Source organism: Chlorocebus sabaeus, chromosome 14, assembly GCF_047675955.1.
Source record: "Chlorocebus sabaeus isolate Y175 chromosome 14, mChlSab1.0.hap1, whole genome shotgun sequence".
Classification (NCBI taxonomy): Eukaryota; Metazoa; Chordata; class Mammalia; order Primates; family Cercopithecidae; genus Chlorocebus; species Chlorocebus sabaeus.
This window is the reverse complement of record NC_132917.1, coordinates 36122875-36143025: the sequence shown is the minus strand read 5'-3', so window position 1 is coordinate 36143025 and position 20151 is coordinate 36122875. Positions and strand designations below refer to the sequence as shown.

The window sequence follows — 20151 nt, the reverse complement described above, 5'->3', positions numbered from 1 at the left end:
CTCAGTTCATCCTCTTCTCACTCCCTGTCCTTCGGGAACATCAGTCACCTCGCATCCCTTACTCACCTGATCCTCCTCCTCTCCAAGCACCTCAACCTTCAGGCCCAGCTCAAGATAGGGTTTTTGCACTGGTGATGTTTTGGTTTTTGTGGGGCCATAATAATTATGTAGCTTTTCTTTTTTTCCCTACTAAAGAACTCTAAGCAAGGCTGGAAAAGAAACAACATGCTAGATGCTGTTGTCTCCCTACCACTAGGCATGTTTCAGACCCTACATAACTAAGTGGAAGGGTCAACAGTTTGTTTTACTACAATGACCACAGAAACCTTAGAGGAGGATAACCTTAAAGGAGGAAACCTTAAAGGAGGATAACCTCCAGGAGATTCCTGGAGGAGGCCATAGGGGTAGGAGTCCTGTTTGTCCCTCCCACAGCCCTTTCAGCAAAGAACAGGAGTGCCCCTCAACCTCCGTCCTGCCCCGTACCCCCAGAGGTATCCTCCTGGTGTAGGTGCTGATGTTATCCTAACACTCCCCACAGTAAGCTCCTTCTGCAGAGGAGGCAGCTCAGAAGCAGCAAGTCATCACACTCCTCACCCTCCCCAGCAGACCCTGATCTTCCTCCACCCATATCCTAGAGGAAAACAAGTCAGTGAGGTATTCTGGAAAAGATTTCTTCCAATACTGGATGTACTACACACCGGAACTGAGTGCTTGAGGCCTTCAAAAGTGGAGGCATCACTGACTATAAATTAAAAACTACTATTTACAGGTGGGTGGGAGGTCTCCCTTTAGTCAGGAAACAAGGATAAATGAGGAATGAAAAGGGCAAAGCACTTGTGTTACTAGGATTCTACACAGTGTATTAATGATATAGCTTGTTGGGAATGGAAATTATAATGACACATAAAACACAGTACTATGCTATAAAAAGCAGCTTCAACTTTAATTAAATTCGATGTACCATCTTTCTTCTGATTAAATTTCTTACCTCTTTCCAAGAATGTGTGTGTGTGTGTGTGTGTGTGTTTTTTTTTAAAGGCTGCAAACAAAATATCCAAAAAGAAACAGGTTTCCTAACTGAGGGTCCAACTCTTATGGAAAACAGCACTCCTCTCTAAGAAAGTTCCTTAGGCTCACAGTTTTCCTCATGCTTAACCGTAAGAGATTTACTACTCTCTGTGTATGAATAACTAACTAACCGTCCTTCCCCCTTTCTCCCCTGTCTCAAGTTTATTCCTGTGTGATTTCCTGGCATTTCCACTCCCCCAGCACTGACAAATGTGCTGTAGCCACAGCAAGTGCAGCCCTGCTCTGGGGATCATACTCTCGCCCCATAGCAATCCCTCCCCTGTGTACAGTGAGCTGTCACCTGTCAACCAGAAACTGCACCTTCTTCACCACTTTCCCTTTGGAGACCACTAGAAAATCACTCTGCCTTTTGTTGTGGTGGTGGTTGTTGTTTTATGCTTTGTTTTTCTTTTGGGGGGAGGAATCAAAGGTCATGCTCCCATGTAGGGAAGGTAAAGACAATTAGGTTTGGGTTCAGTGTATACTGTTCGGGTGATGGGTGCCCCCAGATCTCACAAATCACCGCTAAATAACTCACTCATGTAACCAAATACCACCTGTTTCCCAAAAACCTATGGAAATAAAAAATTATAAAATAAATAAATAAAAAATATAAGAAAATATTCCTTTGCCTTCCTACTATTGGTAATAATAATAAAGCAGTCATTAAGCTCTTCTCTTCCTAGCCTCCTCCTCAAGGCTGGCATGTGGCTCAGGAAGCTTATCTTAAGGTGCTAAGTTGAAAGAAAAGTGGCATAAGCAGCAGGAAAATAGAAGTTGTAAGTCTACGTGGTTCCCGTAAGAATTTACCAATTATCTTCTAGGACTCTGCCCCACAGAAAGTAGGTGTGGTGGGGAGAAAACAATGGCATCTTTCACAAATTACTACCTTGATGTGACTGGCTAAAAAAAAAAATCGGGGTTAGTTTTGAAGAGACTCAAACTAATCGGGTGGCGGGGCGGGGACGACACAGCAGAAACACAGCTGAAAATAATCGCAGGGCCTGTGCCCTTGTTGAAATGTTAGAGCTGGCATCTGGCAGAAATCCTGGGCCACTCAGTCCAGCTCAACAATCCGATATCGTGTATCGAGAGCTGGCCCAGGAATGGAAGACTCCCTGCCTTCACTTCCGTAGGTCTAGGGGAAGACAATGGCATCTGCTTTCACGGCTGGTAGGATGGCTTTAGAGAGTAAGACGGGATGGGAGTGAGAGCTGCATGAAGGACTAGTTAGGAAAAGTAGGAAGGGAAACTGGCACATCACACTGTGGAAAGGAGAACTGGGCTGGGACGTGGAGAATAAGTTTTAGTGTAGGAACATAAGTTATTCCCACTTCAGAGCAGAATTGCCAACTGCCTCAGAAAGTAGATGCTTTGAAACAATGAATCAGCTTGTTATGAACATGTAATGATTTTGTAGCTATTTACTGAGTGTGTACATGCAGCAGGCACTAAGCTGGACTGGGGCTGGGGATACACAGGGTTCTGGCCTTAAGTTTAGGGAATTTAGTTTAGGGAAGCTTTGTATATATAACCACAAATGAGAACACAATGGGATGTTGACTATTCAATCTCCTCCCCAGAGCACACAAAGAATAAACACCAACGATGTCTGGACTAACCTTCTATTTGAAAATCTGACCAAAGCCTCCACTGCCTGGCTGCTAACACTCCTTCAGGCCGCCAGAGACATCTGGGGCCTGAGCTGGCGCTGAAACAGATGACTTTAAGCATGTGTCCACTTGGATTCCTTTGGGCAGTCAATTCCCAGCCTCTCATCCTTGTCATCAGTGCAAAGTGAAAGACTGTATTGTCTCTCATCCTCCAAGGAACGCACATCCCCAGAGAGCACTGCTCTGGGACTCTTCCTTCTGTGCCAACCTCCCTTCCAACTGACTCCCCTGCTTCCTCCAAACTTTCCTCTGCAAACAAACCCCCTCTTCCTCTGAACATACCACACAATACACCACTCAAATTTGTTTCTAACATTAACCTGGCTCTCCCCTAAAGATTCTATTTCCTTATAGCCTTCTCCAGTGAGACTGAGAATCCCCACCTCCTACTCACTTATTCACCTGGGATGGAAGGGAGGTCAAAGTTCTCTAAGTTGACCACTGGCTACTTCCATGTGGTTGCTTTCCTCTCTCATGCTTCCCTTCCTGTGACTCTGTCTCCTATCCAACGCTTTAGGGGGCAGAGGTTTGGGGAATGCACTTTGACAACAAACCAGTCTTAGGTTCAAGTTCTGGCCACTTAGGAACTATGTGACCTTGGGTAAGTTGAGCAATCTCTCTAAGCCTCAATTGTAGCCTACATACAGTGGGGATGATTAAAGCACCCACATGTCATATGACTGCTATGTGGATTAAATGAACTGATGAAAAGCATCCAGGATAGGGCCTGGAACACAGAAGCACACAACACCTGTTAGCTGTTTTATATGATTATAATTTGAGAGGCTTGAGAGTCTACGTGGACAAAGTATTTTCAACACTCTGGCCTCACTTGATCTTTTGGAATCCAGTGACCCTTGCTGCCCCCTCTACTTCGGTGACTCAGTCCTGCGGCCACAGCTCTCTGAACTCTCTGAAGTCAGGCATCCTATCTGCTGATCACAATGGTGCATCCTTCCAGTTCTCCCTGGCCCTTGCTCTACCACACTGACACTTCAAAGTCACTGAGGCATCTACTCCCCAGATCGTTTCCTTTTCTCTGCAGTCTGAACCTCCTCCTGACTGCACCTCTTTAACAAGGGAGCCCAAAACCCATGGTGTTTCACTTGAACCACCATCTTCCTCACGCCTTTACCTTTCCTGCCTCCTTATCCTCCTTCTGTATCTGTCTCCTCCAAACCCAATGTATTTAATCCCAGAGATGGCAAACCTGAATGTCTACAGGAGTCAGGCAGGCATCCTAGAAGAGTAGGGGGGGGGCTGTAGATACCTCAAGAAGGTCTGTGACCTCTAACAGGGCATCACTACTCATTCCATGCTTAAGGGTAAACTCAATGAGGGCATACCTTCCATGTACTCAAGAGAAGTCAGATTTTTATGTGAAGTATGCCAGTTTTTAAATATCAGTGACTAATTTAAAAATAGAAAAAAAGGGGCACATTAAAGAAAACATGTCTTGGGGTAAAATTCAGCCCCAAGAACTACCAATTGCAAACTGTGATTCAACCCTTTGACTTCCTCTGTGCTGATACTGAAGCTGTTGAGAGCAGCTAGAGAAAAGTCAGAGCTACTCCGCATCTTTTACACTGAAGTCCCCCATCACGCCTCACAGACTCCGGTTCATTCCCGATGATCACTTCTTCCATGATGCCTTCTCTGACTAGAGGCACAAAGATAAACAGCTGGTGCTGTGTGTGTGTGTGGTGGTGGTGGTGGTGAGGGGTGTGAGTGGCAGTTTGTGAAATGACCATCAAATGTGGGGGAGTGGGCACAGAGGGAAGGCATTCCAGGTAAAGGAAAGAACACACTAAATTTATAAAGGTAAGAAAGAGTACAGTGTGTTTAGTTTAAACTAATAGGTGAGCTCACCAGAAGTATATTATGTACTGAGAGGAGGACTGGGGTTATTATGGGGGTACTGGCAGGAGTCATGGCCAGAGAGGGAGGTCAGGGCTGAGTAATAAGGGGCCTTGCATACCATACTAAGAAGCACCTTTACTTGTAAGCAACAGGAAAGTACATCTTAAACAAGTAATAGAGTCTTGCAATGGAGCCTTGCAATGGAGTGGTTATCTCGAGAAAACCCAATATTGTCATGAATTCCCTTTTTCTTGAATCATAAAGGTAGGTGGGATTAGTGTTAATGTTTTAAGCAGCAAGACACATTACAAGTCAAAAAATCAACAACTGCCTAGAACACCCTTCTCTCTTTCTCCATCTGGTGAACTCTGACTCATTCTTAAAGACTCAGTTCAAAACTCAAATCTGACCATTCTCCAAATAGGAATTAGCATGTCTTTGCTCTGTGAACTTTGTGTTTTTTGCAAACTTCTACTTCCAAAGCATACAATGCTTTCAACTACAATGACTTATACATACTTGCCTTCCTTTAGAATACATGCTCTTAGATATCAGAGACTATATTTTATTCCTGCTAAGCAGCCCAATGCCTGGCACTCAAGTGCTCAAAATATTTGTTCCCTGAACAATCCAAGAAGAGTATGGGGTTTTGATGCTAGGACTTTTGCTGCAGACTAAATGTCTATATAGTTTAGTTAAAAGCATTCATTATTTACCCGTTCTGGGTACTGATGAGAATGAAATATATAGGGTGGGTCCTTGCCCTCAAAGAATCCACAATCTAAAGTCTTAGGAATTATCGTTAAAACTCTTCATGATCTAGCTATGGAAATCAAAGTCCCTGATCATATTATCATAAGAGCCATGACATGTAACTTCCTTTCTTTTCAATCAAAAGCAGAGTCAGGAAAGAATAATTTACAAAGCACTTGTCTATATAATACATTCACAACAGACTGACCAAGGCCAAGAGAAACCAGCTGTCTCTACCTCCTGGGTTCTAATTAGCAATTAAATGTCTACCAAATATAACTCTGAATTCTCTGCAAACTGTGGCAACTACAATGATGAGGAAGCCAATAATCCATATCCAATGTAAAGGTGTAAATGAAGAGTAAAATATATTCCGTGATTTGGGTTGCTTTTGGTATTTTCATTAGAGGTAGGGCTTTAACATTTTAGACTTGCTTATTAGCTACGTAAGTAATTTCACAAAGCATTTTTGCAGAGCTGTTCTGTTTGCATGTGCCATGATGATGACATAGCAAATGAGGGTAGGGAGAGACCTCTGAATTTCAATATTATCATGCTGTGGATTCTGCTTTCAACTTTACTGAAAGGCTTATGGAATTCAGTTAAGTTACTTTCTCTCAGTCCGACTCAGAGGGCCACATATACAGTATCTGGTGATATCCATGACCACTCAGATTAAACTGGAAGCCACTGAGAGCCTTGCTTGTTTTCGGGACTAAGAGAAATATAAAATAAGGCTAGACACTAGGTGAAATTCATGGTGAGATACAAAAAGCATAAGGCCCTAGTAGAGGAAACACAGCACTCATGCATCTGAAGTGAATTATTGACAAATCAAACACTCTACTAGGGAGATAGTTCATCCCCAATGGGCAAGGGTTTTACTTCTAGGAAAGCATATTTTCTTCAATCTGGGGATAGGTCCAATAATAACATGGAATTCCTACAATTATTTTGTTTTAAAAACATCAGTTTAATATAGACTCTGACTTTTTTAGTCATGAGTTGACTCGCTCTTTTGGGCCAAAAATTACTGTGACAGAGGGCAACAGAATAGATGTTCTTTTCTTAGTTGAGAAAGATGAGCTTCAAATACACTTCCAAATTTTTTTCTGCATGTGTTTAAAAACAGAGAGAATGCTACCACAATAGCATGTCAAGAGTCACAAATGTTTTAAATCTGTGCTATGCTAATGCATATTTTCCTTATTATATAACTTATTTACTCCCAAAAAGCAGCTGGAGAAATTATTCAAATTAAAGGGAACAACAACAACAAAAATGAACCGAATTATGGAAATTTGTCTACTAACAGACTAATCTTAAAAGAAAAAAACAAAAAACCCAAACTGTTAAGTGCCATCTTCTCTGAGACACTATCTTAGAACAGATGGACATGATAATCAATTACAAGACTCTTAATTTGATAAAGTCCTTTTGAAAATGCATATGCAGGGATAGTTAAAACTGGTTAGCTTGAGTAGGCATAATACAAGCAACTTAATTGCCTAGCACAATGGTAAAAGCACATGAATCTACAGTAAATATTATTTGGTGGCCTAAAAACCTAACAGTGTCTCCAAGAAGAAAAAAAGAAGTGCTTTCTGAGCTCTGAACATGACCCTGACAGTTCCAAGTCACCCTCAGGAAGTTTCTGGCTTTGACACGTTTGTCGGGTTGGGTTGATGTGCCCTGTGTTGACAGCCCCTGACCCTTGTGTGATCCTCCCACCTTCCAACACCCTCCTAAAGACTTCAAACCGCAGAGTTATAGGCTGGAGCGCTGGAGATAAGAGTTGACAAACTCTGGAAGGCTCTACCATGGAAGGATAAGCACTTGAGCACACAGAGCACTAAAGGATTCTTGATGCTGCTGCTCGTTCCATTTCTCAGAAGCAGACAGTTGTTCCAGAGCAGAGGAATAAGAAAATCCCTCCTGTCCTACTGAGTTTTTAGGAGGGAAGGGAGGGATAAGAAAAAACTGTCATCTGTTGTTCCGTATGTATATATGCTTTTTGAGGTGCTTGATTTCTCAGTTTGGATTTAAAGCTGGCATGTTATTGTATGGTTTTTCTTAAATTTGGTTTTCATTGTTTGGTAGAAAGACTGTCTATTAATTGATTCTTTCCTTGAAGGCAGATGACTGTGTGTGCATGTTGTGTGTTTCCTTCTTATTACCTTCCAAAACTCGGGAGCCTTTTTGAAACTGGCATTGGTCATATCTGCAAGACGTTAAGATCCTTTAAGCACGTGCCACATTTCATTCACCACTATATCCCACACCAAGCCCGGTGTTCTGCCTTCCATGAGGTCCTCGATGAGTATTTAATTATTAAACTGTTTTAACCGATTGGAGCATTTTTAAATCTGTACCTTGTTTTCACTCACTGTAGCTATGTGGTTAGATTAATTTTGATTTAACTCAAGTGCTTCTGAAGGGAAGGGATAACCTGCCAAAGATTCCATTCGGCTGGCCTCATCCGGTATGAGTCAATTTCAGGCTGTGAATTCTGGAACCCCAGAAAACTTTTTCTAAATATTTCTCTCTATTCACAAGAAGCAGTGTGCTAGCAATCTGCTAAGATTCTATTATCATAATGCAAGACAGCACCAACAAAACGAATTTCCTTGAGAGCACAATTTCAAATCGAAGCAGCTCAGTGCAAATATTTAGATGTTACAGTGAAAGCAAAGGACATTGATGACCTTCACTCTGGTCATGGGCTGTATATTTGACATATTTTTCAGACACAATGGGACTATCATCCTTCCTTTTATCTTATTTCTTTTCCTGAAGTTACAGAGTCTGGAACTGTGATGATAGGACAGGATATGAGTGGGAAACTGCCTTCTACGGTTAATGTTTTATGGAAGAGAAATAAAACTGAGGTTCAAACAGGGAAAGAAGTCACTTTGAGTAGATCTTTTTTCATTTTAAGAGACATAGAAAGAAATGGTTCAATCATAAAGTTAGGAAAAGAGAATCTAAAACCTGTCCAAGAATATAATTCTGTGTGTGTATGCACAATTAAGTGTAAAATACAGAAAAGAGCAATATGAATATGGAGAAGCTGAAGACAGAGAAGACACACACAGAGTCAGACCTCAGGGAAAGTGATGTGGCAATAGAAGGGGAGAAAAAAGTGCAAATATGGGTCCAAGGGCCAGCAAGTAGCCATGCATGGGCTGATACAGTTTCACACAGGGGAGCCTGTGGGGGCACCAGGAACCATACACACATGGCCCTCCCCAGCACATTTACCAAGGCAGGTTGACAGGCGAGATATCGACATTCTATTAGAAAGCAGTTTAACAGTAAATCCCTCTCTTGTGGAGTCAGCCTTTGGCCAGATATTCTCTGCTTCTGCTATGTAGGGACTATCTATTTATAGATGTAAAGGAAAAAAAAAAAGGTAACTAGCAATAGTCAACTAACCACTGACCAAATAGGCAATCTGTTTTACTGAATTATTACTCAGCTTTCACAACCCAAGCAGTTCTGATTACCCTGGCTTAAATCATTACTCTAGTAGTTTATTTCATTTTGCTGTTTCTAACTTTTATTTTTTATTTTAAGAAAGTTAAAAAAAACATAATTCTTTTATAACTTCCTTTGGACTTTCTCCCTTTCTTGTCCCTAGGCGAGACATATATCTCTCCCATTATTTTCTGAGCTGTGAAATTTCCTAAAATTTTTCTTTCCCTTTGTTTCCCAAGAGTCTCCTGTCACTAGTGGCTTGGGTTCCTTCCCCTCTAAAGGTTTTTAGAAAGCGAAAGAATTTAGAGGTAGAAGTTACTTTTGAGACAATCAAATTGCTCCTCCCCTCCTTTCCCGATTGGAAAACAGACCTAGGTAATGTGAAAGACTCACCCAAACTCATGCAGGAGTGGGCCTGGATTCTAGCTTTGAACATATGGTTCGTGCCCTTTCTGAACAGCAGCACCAGGTGATGTGCAGAGGACTATTCTTTAGCTACGGAATGGTTTACTCACAGGTATGCGTCTGCTTACAGACAATAACAAAGTGCACAACACAGAATGTTAGGGCTCCTGAGGCAGGGCTGGAGAGGGCCTGGTGGTGACTGAGCCCAGGGCCACAGGGGACAGTGCGGCTCGGTGGTATGTGCCACACAGACCAGCTCTGCTGATGCTCAACGGGTAAGGACCCTTCCAGCTCCACGATGCTCCCTCTATGAAACAGAAGAGCGATACAGCCTGCCTCCTGTGTTGAGCTCTGTGATTCTGGCTTGTCAGTATTTCCAGTGAAACTGTACTTAGAATTTCACGTGTCCAACATATTCTACTACATTTTTTGGTGAAAACAGAAGTCACATATTAATCAACGTATTAGCTAACAGATAATCTAACATTTTTAATTACCTTGAAGCTAAGGAAAAAAAAAAAAACAGTCAAAAATACTTCTGAAGATTGATTTAAAAATAAAATAGGATTTTTGGTCTAGTGTCTCAGAACGCAAGAGATACACATGCTCCAGATATAGGTTCTGGAAGAGAATCAGGCCCTTTGGTCAGAGAGAGGCAGGAGCCAGGAGGGAGCTTGGGAATCTGGCTTTCTGAAACGCACACAACCCAGAAGAAACTCTATTTTAAGTTTTTGAACATTATAAACAATGACTTAATTTATTTCTACCTTAAAATAGCTGGATTGGACTTTTCTCAATAACTTTTAAGAAGGGCATATTTATAAAACAAATTGATAACAGAACTTTTAGAACAAAAAGTTTGGGACAAATTTCATAAAAATAAATTGAAAATAGGTGACTGTCAATAATATGGTAAGTTCATTCATCTTAATAAAAAGATATAAAGTTACTTATCAAAAGGTATATGGTATTTAAAAAACTCGTGACTTATAGTGAAAGTGAGAAAGGTGGAGGTATTACTGTCTAGAGTTTTTAACTAGTTAATGTCTACCCTGTAAGTCTGTATCTGAAACACTGGTGAAAAAGTACGGAGGCAAAGTGAAGAGTCTGTAAAATTAGGTCCAAACATCGGAAAAAGCAAGGAGTGGGAAGTGCAGAGAAAACACTGTGGTCTTAGAACTCTCCATCTTCTTAAGAAATAGCCCAGTTGGGCTGAGGTCTGGGCTGGTGGACACCAGGAGAACATGGACTCTCAGATGTATAGCCCAGGCTGGATCCATCCTCCAAATGCATCTGCCTCTGGTGAATCCATTTCTCTCAGATAAGCTCAACCATTATAGAGGAGAATCTCTCTCTATTCAACATCTTTGCAAGTTTTGTTGTGTTTTAAAAAATGGACCTGGTTTTATCAAGCAGATTTTCGGGTATCCCAAAGCAGCATTCCCTTTTGTATGATGGGAGAAAACCCAGTTTAACCTAGGTGGTCACAGCACTCTTCAAGAAGCAGAAGGTTAAAAATAATGGTTGGCTAAATGGTACTTAAAGCTGAGGTGGTGGCTCAGAGGCCCTTAAATCACGTGTCTGCTCCTGGGTGGACTGCCAAATGGCAAGTGAAGAAAAAAGCAGAAAAAGAGCTGCTGAGGGAACAGGGGGCTTAACTATAATGCTGCCCGAATTTCACCTGAAGACCCGGAGCTCCAAGGCCAGAAGGGCGTGAGTTTTTGGAAAAGGTTCACGTATCTGCAACACGCCACCAAATTCCTGCAATCAGAAAATGAAATCTAAAGGGCATCTATCTTGGTTAAACATAGATTAGGGTGGATTACAAATGACCACAAATTATTTGTGGCTTATCTCATCAAGAAGTGGAACCTACTTTCCTACCCTTTGAATAAGGGCTTGTCCTGGGACTTCCTCTGACCAACAGAACATGGCAGAAGTGTGTAATTTCCAACTCTTGGTCTCCAAAGGCTTTGCAACTTCCTCTCCTGCTTCTGACATCATGTAGGGAGAGGGGTCTTTCCAGCCATCCCAGCTGAGTTTCCAAACATGGGAAGGACATTCAGTCTCAGTCAACCTGCCAGCTGGCCACAGAAGAACTGCTCAGTCAACACACAGAATCAGGACAAAGAATAAATCTTTGCCATTTTCAGCTACTTCTTTTGGGGTGACTACTACACAGCAATGAATAACTGAAACACGTATGTGGTAGGCAGATAGAAATGTGCTGGTGAGATATAAATTCATATTCCCCGATATATTTCTTGGACTTAACAACAACAAAACATTGTTATTGAAAAAGCTCCAGTGCAAAGAGCACAGGGTTTTCAATAAAAAAAACCTGGATTGAAGCCTTGAACCTGCTCTGTCTCTTGTACCAAGGAAAACTTGTGATTTTCTGCAAGTCTCTTATTATCTCAATCTCCATTCTCATACCTATAAATTCCTCATAGAATTAAAGTGACAGTAAGATATGAATAGTGAAAACACTTTATAAACAGCAAGGCGTATTACACATTTAAGCTGTGACTGGTATTGTTATCTATATGTCACTTAAAGACTATCTTGGTTTTCTCTTCCCTGCAAATAAATAATTTGCATTAACGTATCTGACTTGTAAGTTTCTGTTGTAAATTCTCTTATGCGCGGCAGCATCTGTACATGCACACACACGCAGACACTCACAAAGGGACTTTCAAGGACCACAAGGTGTCCTAAATCCCACAGATAGTCCCATTTTCCCTTTATGTCATTGTGTGGTGTTTAGGCCCACCTTCTCCTGAAAGGTAGAATGCATTGCCATATAACTCATATCATATCTTCATGCCAACAGAAGAAAAAAGGATAAAAAGAAACGGCGGGATGCCTGGAAATCTAAGCCAAGTTGAGGGAAGGAAGAATTAAATAATGGTTGAAAATTAATTATATCACACACAAGAATGATGTTTAAACAGGATGAAGTTCAAGAGAAAAGACACAAAAGAGGTGAAAATGAAAGACAGACTGTTAAACAAGACAGAAAGGCAGCAAGGAAATAAGGAACAGCCTATACTCACAAAGGCCAGAGGTAGAAGGGAAAACCAGTATTTGTCAGGGATAGAAGTGGAAAGTGATACCCATGCACGGTAAGAACATCTGGAGAGTAGTGTCTGTCACTTGGAAGAACTCAATTCTTGTTTAATGAATGGATGAATGAATCAACTGAAAACATACAATTCAAGAGAAAACTAACAAATCAAGCTCACACAGAAATGGGGCAGTTAGGGGTCAGAATGGGTGAAATAGTCTCATAGGGAAGGGCAACTCCATTTGGATGGGAATGAAGGAGGGAAGAATGTATTCTTCAAGACAAGGGAGAAAAGTCCATAAACACACTTTCTAGCCCGTGAAAGTACAATAAATTCTTACAAAAAGGGAGTTGTTACTTTCACTGAAGGTAATCCTTTACAGCTAAAGTTTCAGATATTTTACCTTATTATGTCCTAAAATGTAAAGGGCTTTCTCCCCTGATTTCTCCACATATTCAGCTTTGCTCTCAAATAGCTCTCACTTCTTAACGATGCTCTTATAAGTATGCTGGTAAAAGTTAAATAATCATAATATGATCTTATATGTTCTATAATGTTCTTCTTCATGCCTAAAAATCATGCTCTTAAAGAGCGGACATTTAACATGGCTCACACACAAGAATAAAGTTATGTAGTTTTTCTCTTGAAATACTACCACCATTACTACATGTTAGGCTTTTTTTTTTTTCATTTTCATGTGATTATTTGGGTTGTTATTCTCTAATCGATGTACAACCTATCACCCCATCCCCCGCAGGAATCCACTGAATATGCTAAACTAGGCTGAATGAGTCTAAGCCACAGCTTGAGTATATTCTGCATTTACCGACTCATTCAGCACTAAAGCATACAGAAGAAAAGATGACACAATTCCTGACCTTTAGGAACATCGTATAGCTGATCAGACAAGACTTCACGCATGTGACAATTTAATAACAATGTATGAAAGTTGATAATTAATTGACAGCATAGGAAAGGATATGTGGGAAGTTTCTAGGCAGTGGGACACGTGTTGGTTGCAGCATGAATACCTCGTGGACAGAGAAGAATTTAATTAGAGTCCTGCTGGATGAGGAACATGAGAAGAGATGGAACGGAGAGAGAAAGGCATCCCATGCTGTGAGAGATGAGTGCTGTGCTTGGAATGGAGGGTTTCTACAGGATTGAGGAGGACCGCACCATACAGACGGGGACTGGGGGAAAAGTGCAAGGGTTTGAAAATGAGACAGGGAGCAGTATGACAATCCAATGGCAGGAAGATAACTAGAAACTAAAACTATTCATTCTTTTTCTTTTCTTCCACATTTAAATCATCTTGGCTAGGAGAGGGCCCGTTTGTTAATCCATTCATTCACCCATAGATGTGGGCTGACATATTATGTTTAGGTACAAGAGGCTACAAAATACTCCCTTTCTTTGAGAATCACACAGGACAGGAGAGAGACAAAAAAAATCAGTGTGTTCAATGTGTTACGAAAAGTGCTATGATAAAAAGATACATGGGGGATGGATGACAAAGGAGCAGAGAGGGGCACTTAAGTCATCTTCAGGGGCCAAAGAGTGACAACACTTCAATGAGCAAGAAATGCAGTCTTGAAGGAGAGGCAGAAGCTGCCTACATGTACACAGAAGGGCAAGGGAGTCCAGGAAGAGGTAGTGGCAACTGCAAAGGCACAGGGCTTGTGAGAGAGCTGGGGGAGGAGATCCTGTTCAAAGGGAACAAAAGAGCAGGGGATGAGTATGGGTCACTGATGATCTGACATACAAGAAACTAAAGAGCTGTGAGAACCTATCTCTTCTCTGCAAATAATTTACAGTGGGATGTTGAATGACTTCCTTCTCTATGTTTTCGATGTGTTGATTAGAGACAATTTAACTCTGGCCATTCTTCGCTTTTGAATGCCAAAGTCAAAATTATGTCAATACAGTAATAATCATCTTCAAGTTTTATTTACTAGACTCACAGAAGCTTGAGGATAAAACGGAAGGCATCTAGTTCAACCTCCTTTCCAACCTAATATAATTCTTCTAAGCATTCCGGGCAGGTGGCCATCCAGACGGAAAGAAATCTATCCAGCTCCAAGGAGCTCTGTCTGCCTCAGGAAGCAGCCAATTCACTACAGAACATCACTAGTTGTGGGAAAGTTCCTTTTTAAATTGAGACTAAATATACCTTCCTGTAGCTTCTACCAATTTCAACCCCCTAGAGTGACTGAAAAAATAGCGGACCATGACTCCTATGTGCAGAGGATGCTATGTGACATTTATAATAGTGAACTGAGAATTGTCCATTTTCCTCACTAAAGGACTTCCTCGTTAACAACTGGCTTAGTTTTGATTAATTAGGTTCTCCAATATAATGTACCATCTTCCTTTTCAGGAAGACCCTGAAGGGACATCTGTTACTGTTAGTGATGCTCCACTTATCTCCTTCACTGATCAGTAGTAATACCTTATGTTTGCAAAATATTTCAACCCTTCCTAAGCATCTGCACATAAATTATCACATTCTAATGTCATAGGAAGGTTGCTGCACCAATGTATGTTATCTTCACAAAAATCTTTGCATCTGTTTTATGATACAGTATAAAGGACAGGTCTTAGAGAATCCTAGGTTTGACAGAACAAAGGCTAGGAGATACCAAGGATCTAACTTATTTTATGAGAAGAAGGAAGGAAAAAGTAATTATCAGAACAAATTCTGGATGTCTCTTCAATTACGGACAAATAACTGATACTTACCTATGGACCACATATACTCCCATCTTATCACACTATCTGCATAATCACAGGTACTCATGCAACAAACCTAGAAGCTAAATGCCTGGCACTGGGACTGAGGAAGAAGAGGTTGGAAATTGAGTTAAATAGGGCACAGTTTTAACTCATCTTATTAAATGTAGAACGAAAGCTGAAAAACATGAGATGACTTAGTCATAAAGATGGCTTGTTGACCTGCAAAAGATGGAAGGGAGGTCATGGCAGAGAAGAGGTGTGAGTAGTGGGGGGAAAACAGACGGTAAACCCTACACTTCTAAGAACAGTCTTCCCCAAAGCCAAGTACAAAGGGACAGCTCTATGGTGGTGCTTTGTAGACTATAAAGGACAGGACGCAGAGATCCTCATGTTCTAGAGAAAAACTAGTTCTAGGGGGCTAAGGGCATGCCCTGCTACTAGGGTTAAAATGACAGTGGCTCCTCCCCCTAGTCAAGCCAAAAAGAGACGTGTTTGTTACTCCAGACAGCACTGTAAGAATGAAGACTCCTCTAGGCCTCAGAAAGAAATGGGTCTGGGCAGCCGTGTGACTCCAAACATGAAGGGTCCCTGTGGAGCGGTGCTATGAAGCGTGCAATGTTTCATCACATTGAACATGTTGTTTAAGCACCTACAAGATTCACTGCAGAGGATCAAATGATGTGCCTACTCTTGACAGACACCTCACTGCCTGCCTCCCTATCTACATACAGAGGGGCATATTTGCTTATATAGGTCCCAGCCTTCGAAAGTGTACAGGCACCCTTATAGAAAGAATCTATAAAGGTTAATGACTTAACCTGATGACACCTGGTTTTGATCTGAGGAAAGATATATGTAAATACCAAGTAATGCAAACAGTTCAGTGATTTCTTCCAGAGAAACAGGAAAGGACTAGGTTTCTCATGGGAAAACAAACTGCATGCTCAAAATGTACCTTAGATGATGCTAACAAACGAGGAGAAAACTTGACAAACTAATGGCAAACTAACCTTGTTGGCAAAGTACAGCAACCATCTGCGGTGAGTCTGACTTGAGTTTCATAGCTATCCGGGGGACACGCGGTCTGCTGAACAGGAGGGCATTCCACAGTCCTGCAGTCCACGCCGAACACTGAAAGGGGGCAAACAGAGAGGCACCGTTTATTGTTACCTTTACTTGCTTTTGGAGTCCCTAAATGAAATGCTAGCTCTTGACAAATTTCCGAAGTCTCCTTGCTTCCAGAAGACCAGGCCTAGTGTCGGCATATTATTCCAGTTACTGTTACAGAACCGCAATACTCCTCAAATTTTCTGTGTAAGGAAAGAGGTGGGGATGAGATATTTAAGGGTTACAATGAAGACAGAGAAAGAATTAAACCAGCAGTGGTTACATGGACGGTGACAGTTAGCCAGAGGCATTTCTGATTGACAGAATAGTTCAAGAGATGGACAAGGGATCACTTTGCTTGGAGTGTTTATCTAGCAGTCTAAAAAAAAGAAAGAAAAAGAAAAACCCAAACAAAAAAACAACTGGCCGATGATTAGAAACTTGCGAAGAGGAAATCACTATAACTCAGAAGTGTTCACAGACCACATCGGAAATGCTGCCACAAGAGCAAGGATGTTAGAAATAATATAAAGCAAGAAACAGCTGGGACACAACAGTACATCAAATGTTGGCAAAGAGGGTGAGTAAACAGTCAAAGATGACTTGGCACATGCTATAAAGTAAAGAGGGCAGATGTGGGGGGGAATTGGCAAAGAGAAAGATTGGGGCTGAGTGTTGCATTATGAAACTTCTGGCATTTTGATGCATGTATTCATCTAAAAATAACTTTCTGTTTTATGTATGATGATTGTTTTTAAATGTAATAATTCAAAGTGGCAGATATAGCTGCAAATAAGGTCTCTGACCTTCTCTAGGGAAACGAAGCAGATTGCCATAGTACCATAAATTTTAACCCTACCTCCCCAGTCAAGCATACTTTGAAGGAAAAAAAGAAGAAAGGAGGAAAAGACACGCTCACTATCTGAAGGTGCTTATGTACCTAGTGGATGATCACTCTGGTTCTCTGACTACAAGGCCAGAAGTCAAGCTGCCATTAGCCCAAAGTGGCAGATTCAGAGGACACCGGTGAGAAGGCCCATCTTCATGTGGAAGGAGAGGCCAGGGGTGGCTGAGGAGGGATCTGCTACCCTCTGATGCAAAGGAACGAGGCTGCTGAGACAGAGCTCGTGCATACCTGGTTTGCACTCATAGAGGTCACAGCACTCTCCCGGCTTCCCTGAGGCTTTTGACACTAGTATGTTCAGGTTTCCCGGCTGGCAGACTTTGCGCAGACAGCCTGCGGGGTTGCACACGCAGCGGCTGGGTAAGGGACAGCACTCCCCGGGAGGAGCATAACCCTCGATCAGAACAGAATCTTCAGGACAACGTGGAGAGAACTGGACTTCACAGCGGGCCTTGGAGCAATCTGGCTTCTCTTCTAAATGGGAGAGAAAGAATTTAGCTTATGCCCAGGGCAGTGTGGGGCACTTTCAACAGAAGAACAGACAGTCCTGATGATCTATTTAAGTAGCCAAAGAGGAGGGTAGGGAAAGAAATTCAGTGTAAACCTTCAAACTTAGTTTAACTAACAATGAAAACCTCACCCAAGATCTGCCCATGACACCAAAATATGAGCCTGAAATTCCCTTCTTCTCCGTCTTCCTACCCACTTGTGTTAAACAATGAACATCTAGAGCAATGACCAAAATGAAGAAATGCGAAGGGAAGATGCACCCACGGCGTGGAGAATCTGAAAACTGGACCCATTCCTTGACTAACTGAAAGGTCTTTGAATTCAAAAGAGTTTTAAAGGCTATTCTTTGAAAACAGTGTACCTTTAAACACAAGCAAATCATGGCCACTTCAGAAACTGGAGACAATGTGTATGACAATCAACATGGAGGAACTCTACCTGCACACTCTGAGTTTCAGTGGCATTCTATTAAGAGTCTGTGACATTATGATGTGGCAGCTAAGCAAGATGGATAATGAGTCAAATTCCCGTGTAATTTCCTGAAATGGCACCTGATGTGTTTCTATCTCTAGCAAAGCTCCATCAAACACACCTTATTCCCCTCTCTCTAATATTATCTGCTGACCCATTGCTGTATCTCAATTTTAGAGACGGGAAAAATAAAACAAGGTGGGTTTACTCAGATTTCACAGCGGGGGAGCAAAGTCCTGGCTTCTGGAACCCCAGTCCACAGTTTAGCTTCTTGGGTTCACTTTTAAGAGACCTATACGAACATAAGGCCCTTGAGGAAAAGATGGAAATAGACTAAAAGACATCATCACAGCCCATGACCTTTGGTGGGAGATGGGGAGTTCAGGAGCCATTAGGTGAAACTGATGCCAGTTAGTACCAGGCAATGTTTCCGGAAGTGTTCATTGGTCTTCCTAAAGTAAAACCCAAACAGAGAATTGTGTAGTAGGATAAGACCCAAAAGGTCACCTAGTTTGGTTTCCTCATTTTGTAGATAAAGAACCTGAGGCCCCAGAGCTTAAGTGACCTGGCTAAGGTCATTGGTAAACTTAAAGAATCCAGGTCTCCTCATTACAGTCCACTCAGGTCTTGATATCATAGCAGTGGATCTCTTTCTAAAACCATGCCTGTTCCTCTAGTCATTTTCTACCTTGCTGTGTCTTTCCTCTTCCTTATCTATTTCTTGTCTACTTAAGATATAATATAGGAGACCCTTCATACTTACAGTTCTAGTAAATTCACTGAAACACTGACTGACAACCAGCTTGGGATATGTCAGTAAAGAGGAAAGACACAAGTCCCTGCCCTCATTAGTTGATACATAGTGGAGGATGACAGAACGTAAGTAACAAACATTATAAAGAAGCAAATTATATAGTAGTTAAGGGTGATATGTGCTATGAGGGGAAAACAAGAACAGAGTAAGAGGGAATTGGAATGGAATGCTTAGAAGAAGGGGGTAGCAGTTACAACGTGGTGAAAATGGATGGGCATGATTGAGAAGTTTATGGCTGAAAAAAGACTTGGAGGAGTGAGGGGACGAGCCATAGAGATACTTGGGAGAAGAGCATCCCAGCAGAAGGAACTGCTGACGCAGGCTTGTGTGTCCCAGGAAGAGTAAGAACGTCAGTGTGGCTGAGGCACAGCAAGTGAGAGGAGAAACAGGAGATGAGGCTGGATGAGCAGCAGGGGTACCTGGTTACCTGGTCATTTAGAACCCTTATGCCATTTTCAAGACCGTAGTGTTCACTATGAGACAAATTAGAGCTTTGATTATATAGAAAGAGGAAGAGAATAATTCAGAAAAACAGGTCTTAGAAAGGTCGTCTTAGAAAGATAGGACTTTGGGAACTTGGGCAACAACAGGAAGGTGCACAATATCTGGGGAGGAAGGAGACGTGGGAGGAGGTTAGAAAGGCACTTGGCAAGAAAGAATATGGAAGAAGACAGATGCTAGCACTATTTACCACAGCTAGGTACAGGGTGTGCTGGAGAAGGAGATGAAATGGGTTGAGTCTTAATGCTGCCTTCCTTCTGCCACCTACCTTATGACTACACTTAATTTTCCTGTTGGATAGAAGACTACTTCATGGCACTTGTGCCTCACTCAGGGGAAACATTCATTTGCAGGCCTCTACCCTCCCTGTGGCTACCACCCACATGCCAATATCCAATAAGCAGCTTAAAGCAGAATGGAAAATAAAACAGCCTCTGTCCTAAGAGCAGACTTCATTAACATACATGCCATGTGCTCATGTCACAAGAACCCCAGAAGGTGAGTTATTATTTGCTCCATTTTACAGACGATGAAACAGATTTAGATTTCTTTGCCCAAGGTCACACAGCTAGTAAATAGTGATGTGAAACTTGGTCCATCCGGTTCCAGCTATGCTCCTCTGCAATAATATGCCTCCTGTCTCAGGAATCACTACTGTGATCCTGAGAAATCAGCTGATTTCTCTGGACACAGCTCCTTCCCTAACAGAAATGTGGTTTTTGTTAAAGCTACCAGGTTAGCTGCATCCCTGCTCCCTCTTACCCAGTCTTATCTCATTGCGTGTCTCATGGGAGCTACAGCCTA

At 41.8% G+C, this 20151-nt stretch overlaps 1 protein-coding gene across 4 annotated transcripts in view; it reads right to left on the bottom strand.

Moving 5' to 3' along the window:
• Window positions 1–20151, bottom strand: part of CRIM1 (cysteine rich transmembrane BMP regulator 1) — a 196941-nt gene that overhangs the window by 92274 nt on the left and 84516 nt on the right. For 3 of the 4 annotated variants that reach the window (XM_007970963.3, XM_007970962.3, XM_007970961.3), the window contains 2 exons: window positions 17283–17525; window positions 16051–16171 (listed from right to left, as the gene is read on the bottom strand). In XM_007970963.3, coding sequence (XP_007969154.1) covers window positions 16051–16171; window positions 17283–17525 — 364 coding nt within the window. The remainder of the gene's footprint in view (window positions 1–16050; window positions 16172–17282; window positions 17526–20151) is intronic. The other variant, XM_007970964.3, reaches the window with a different exon arrangement.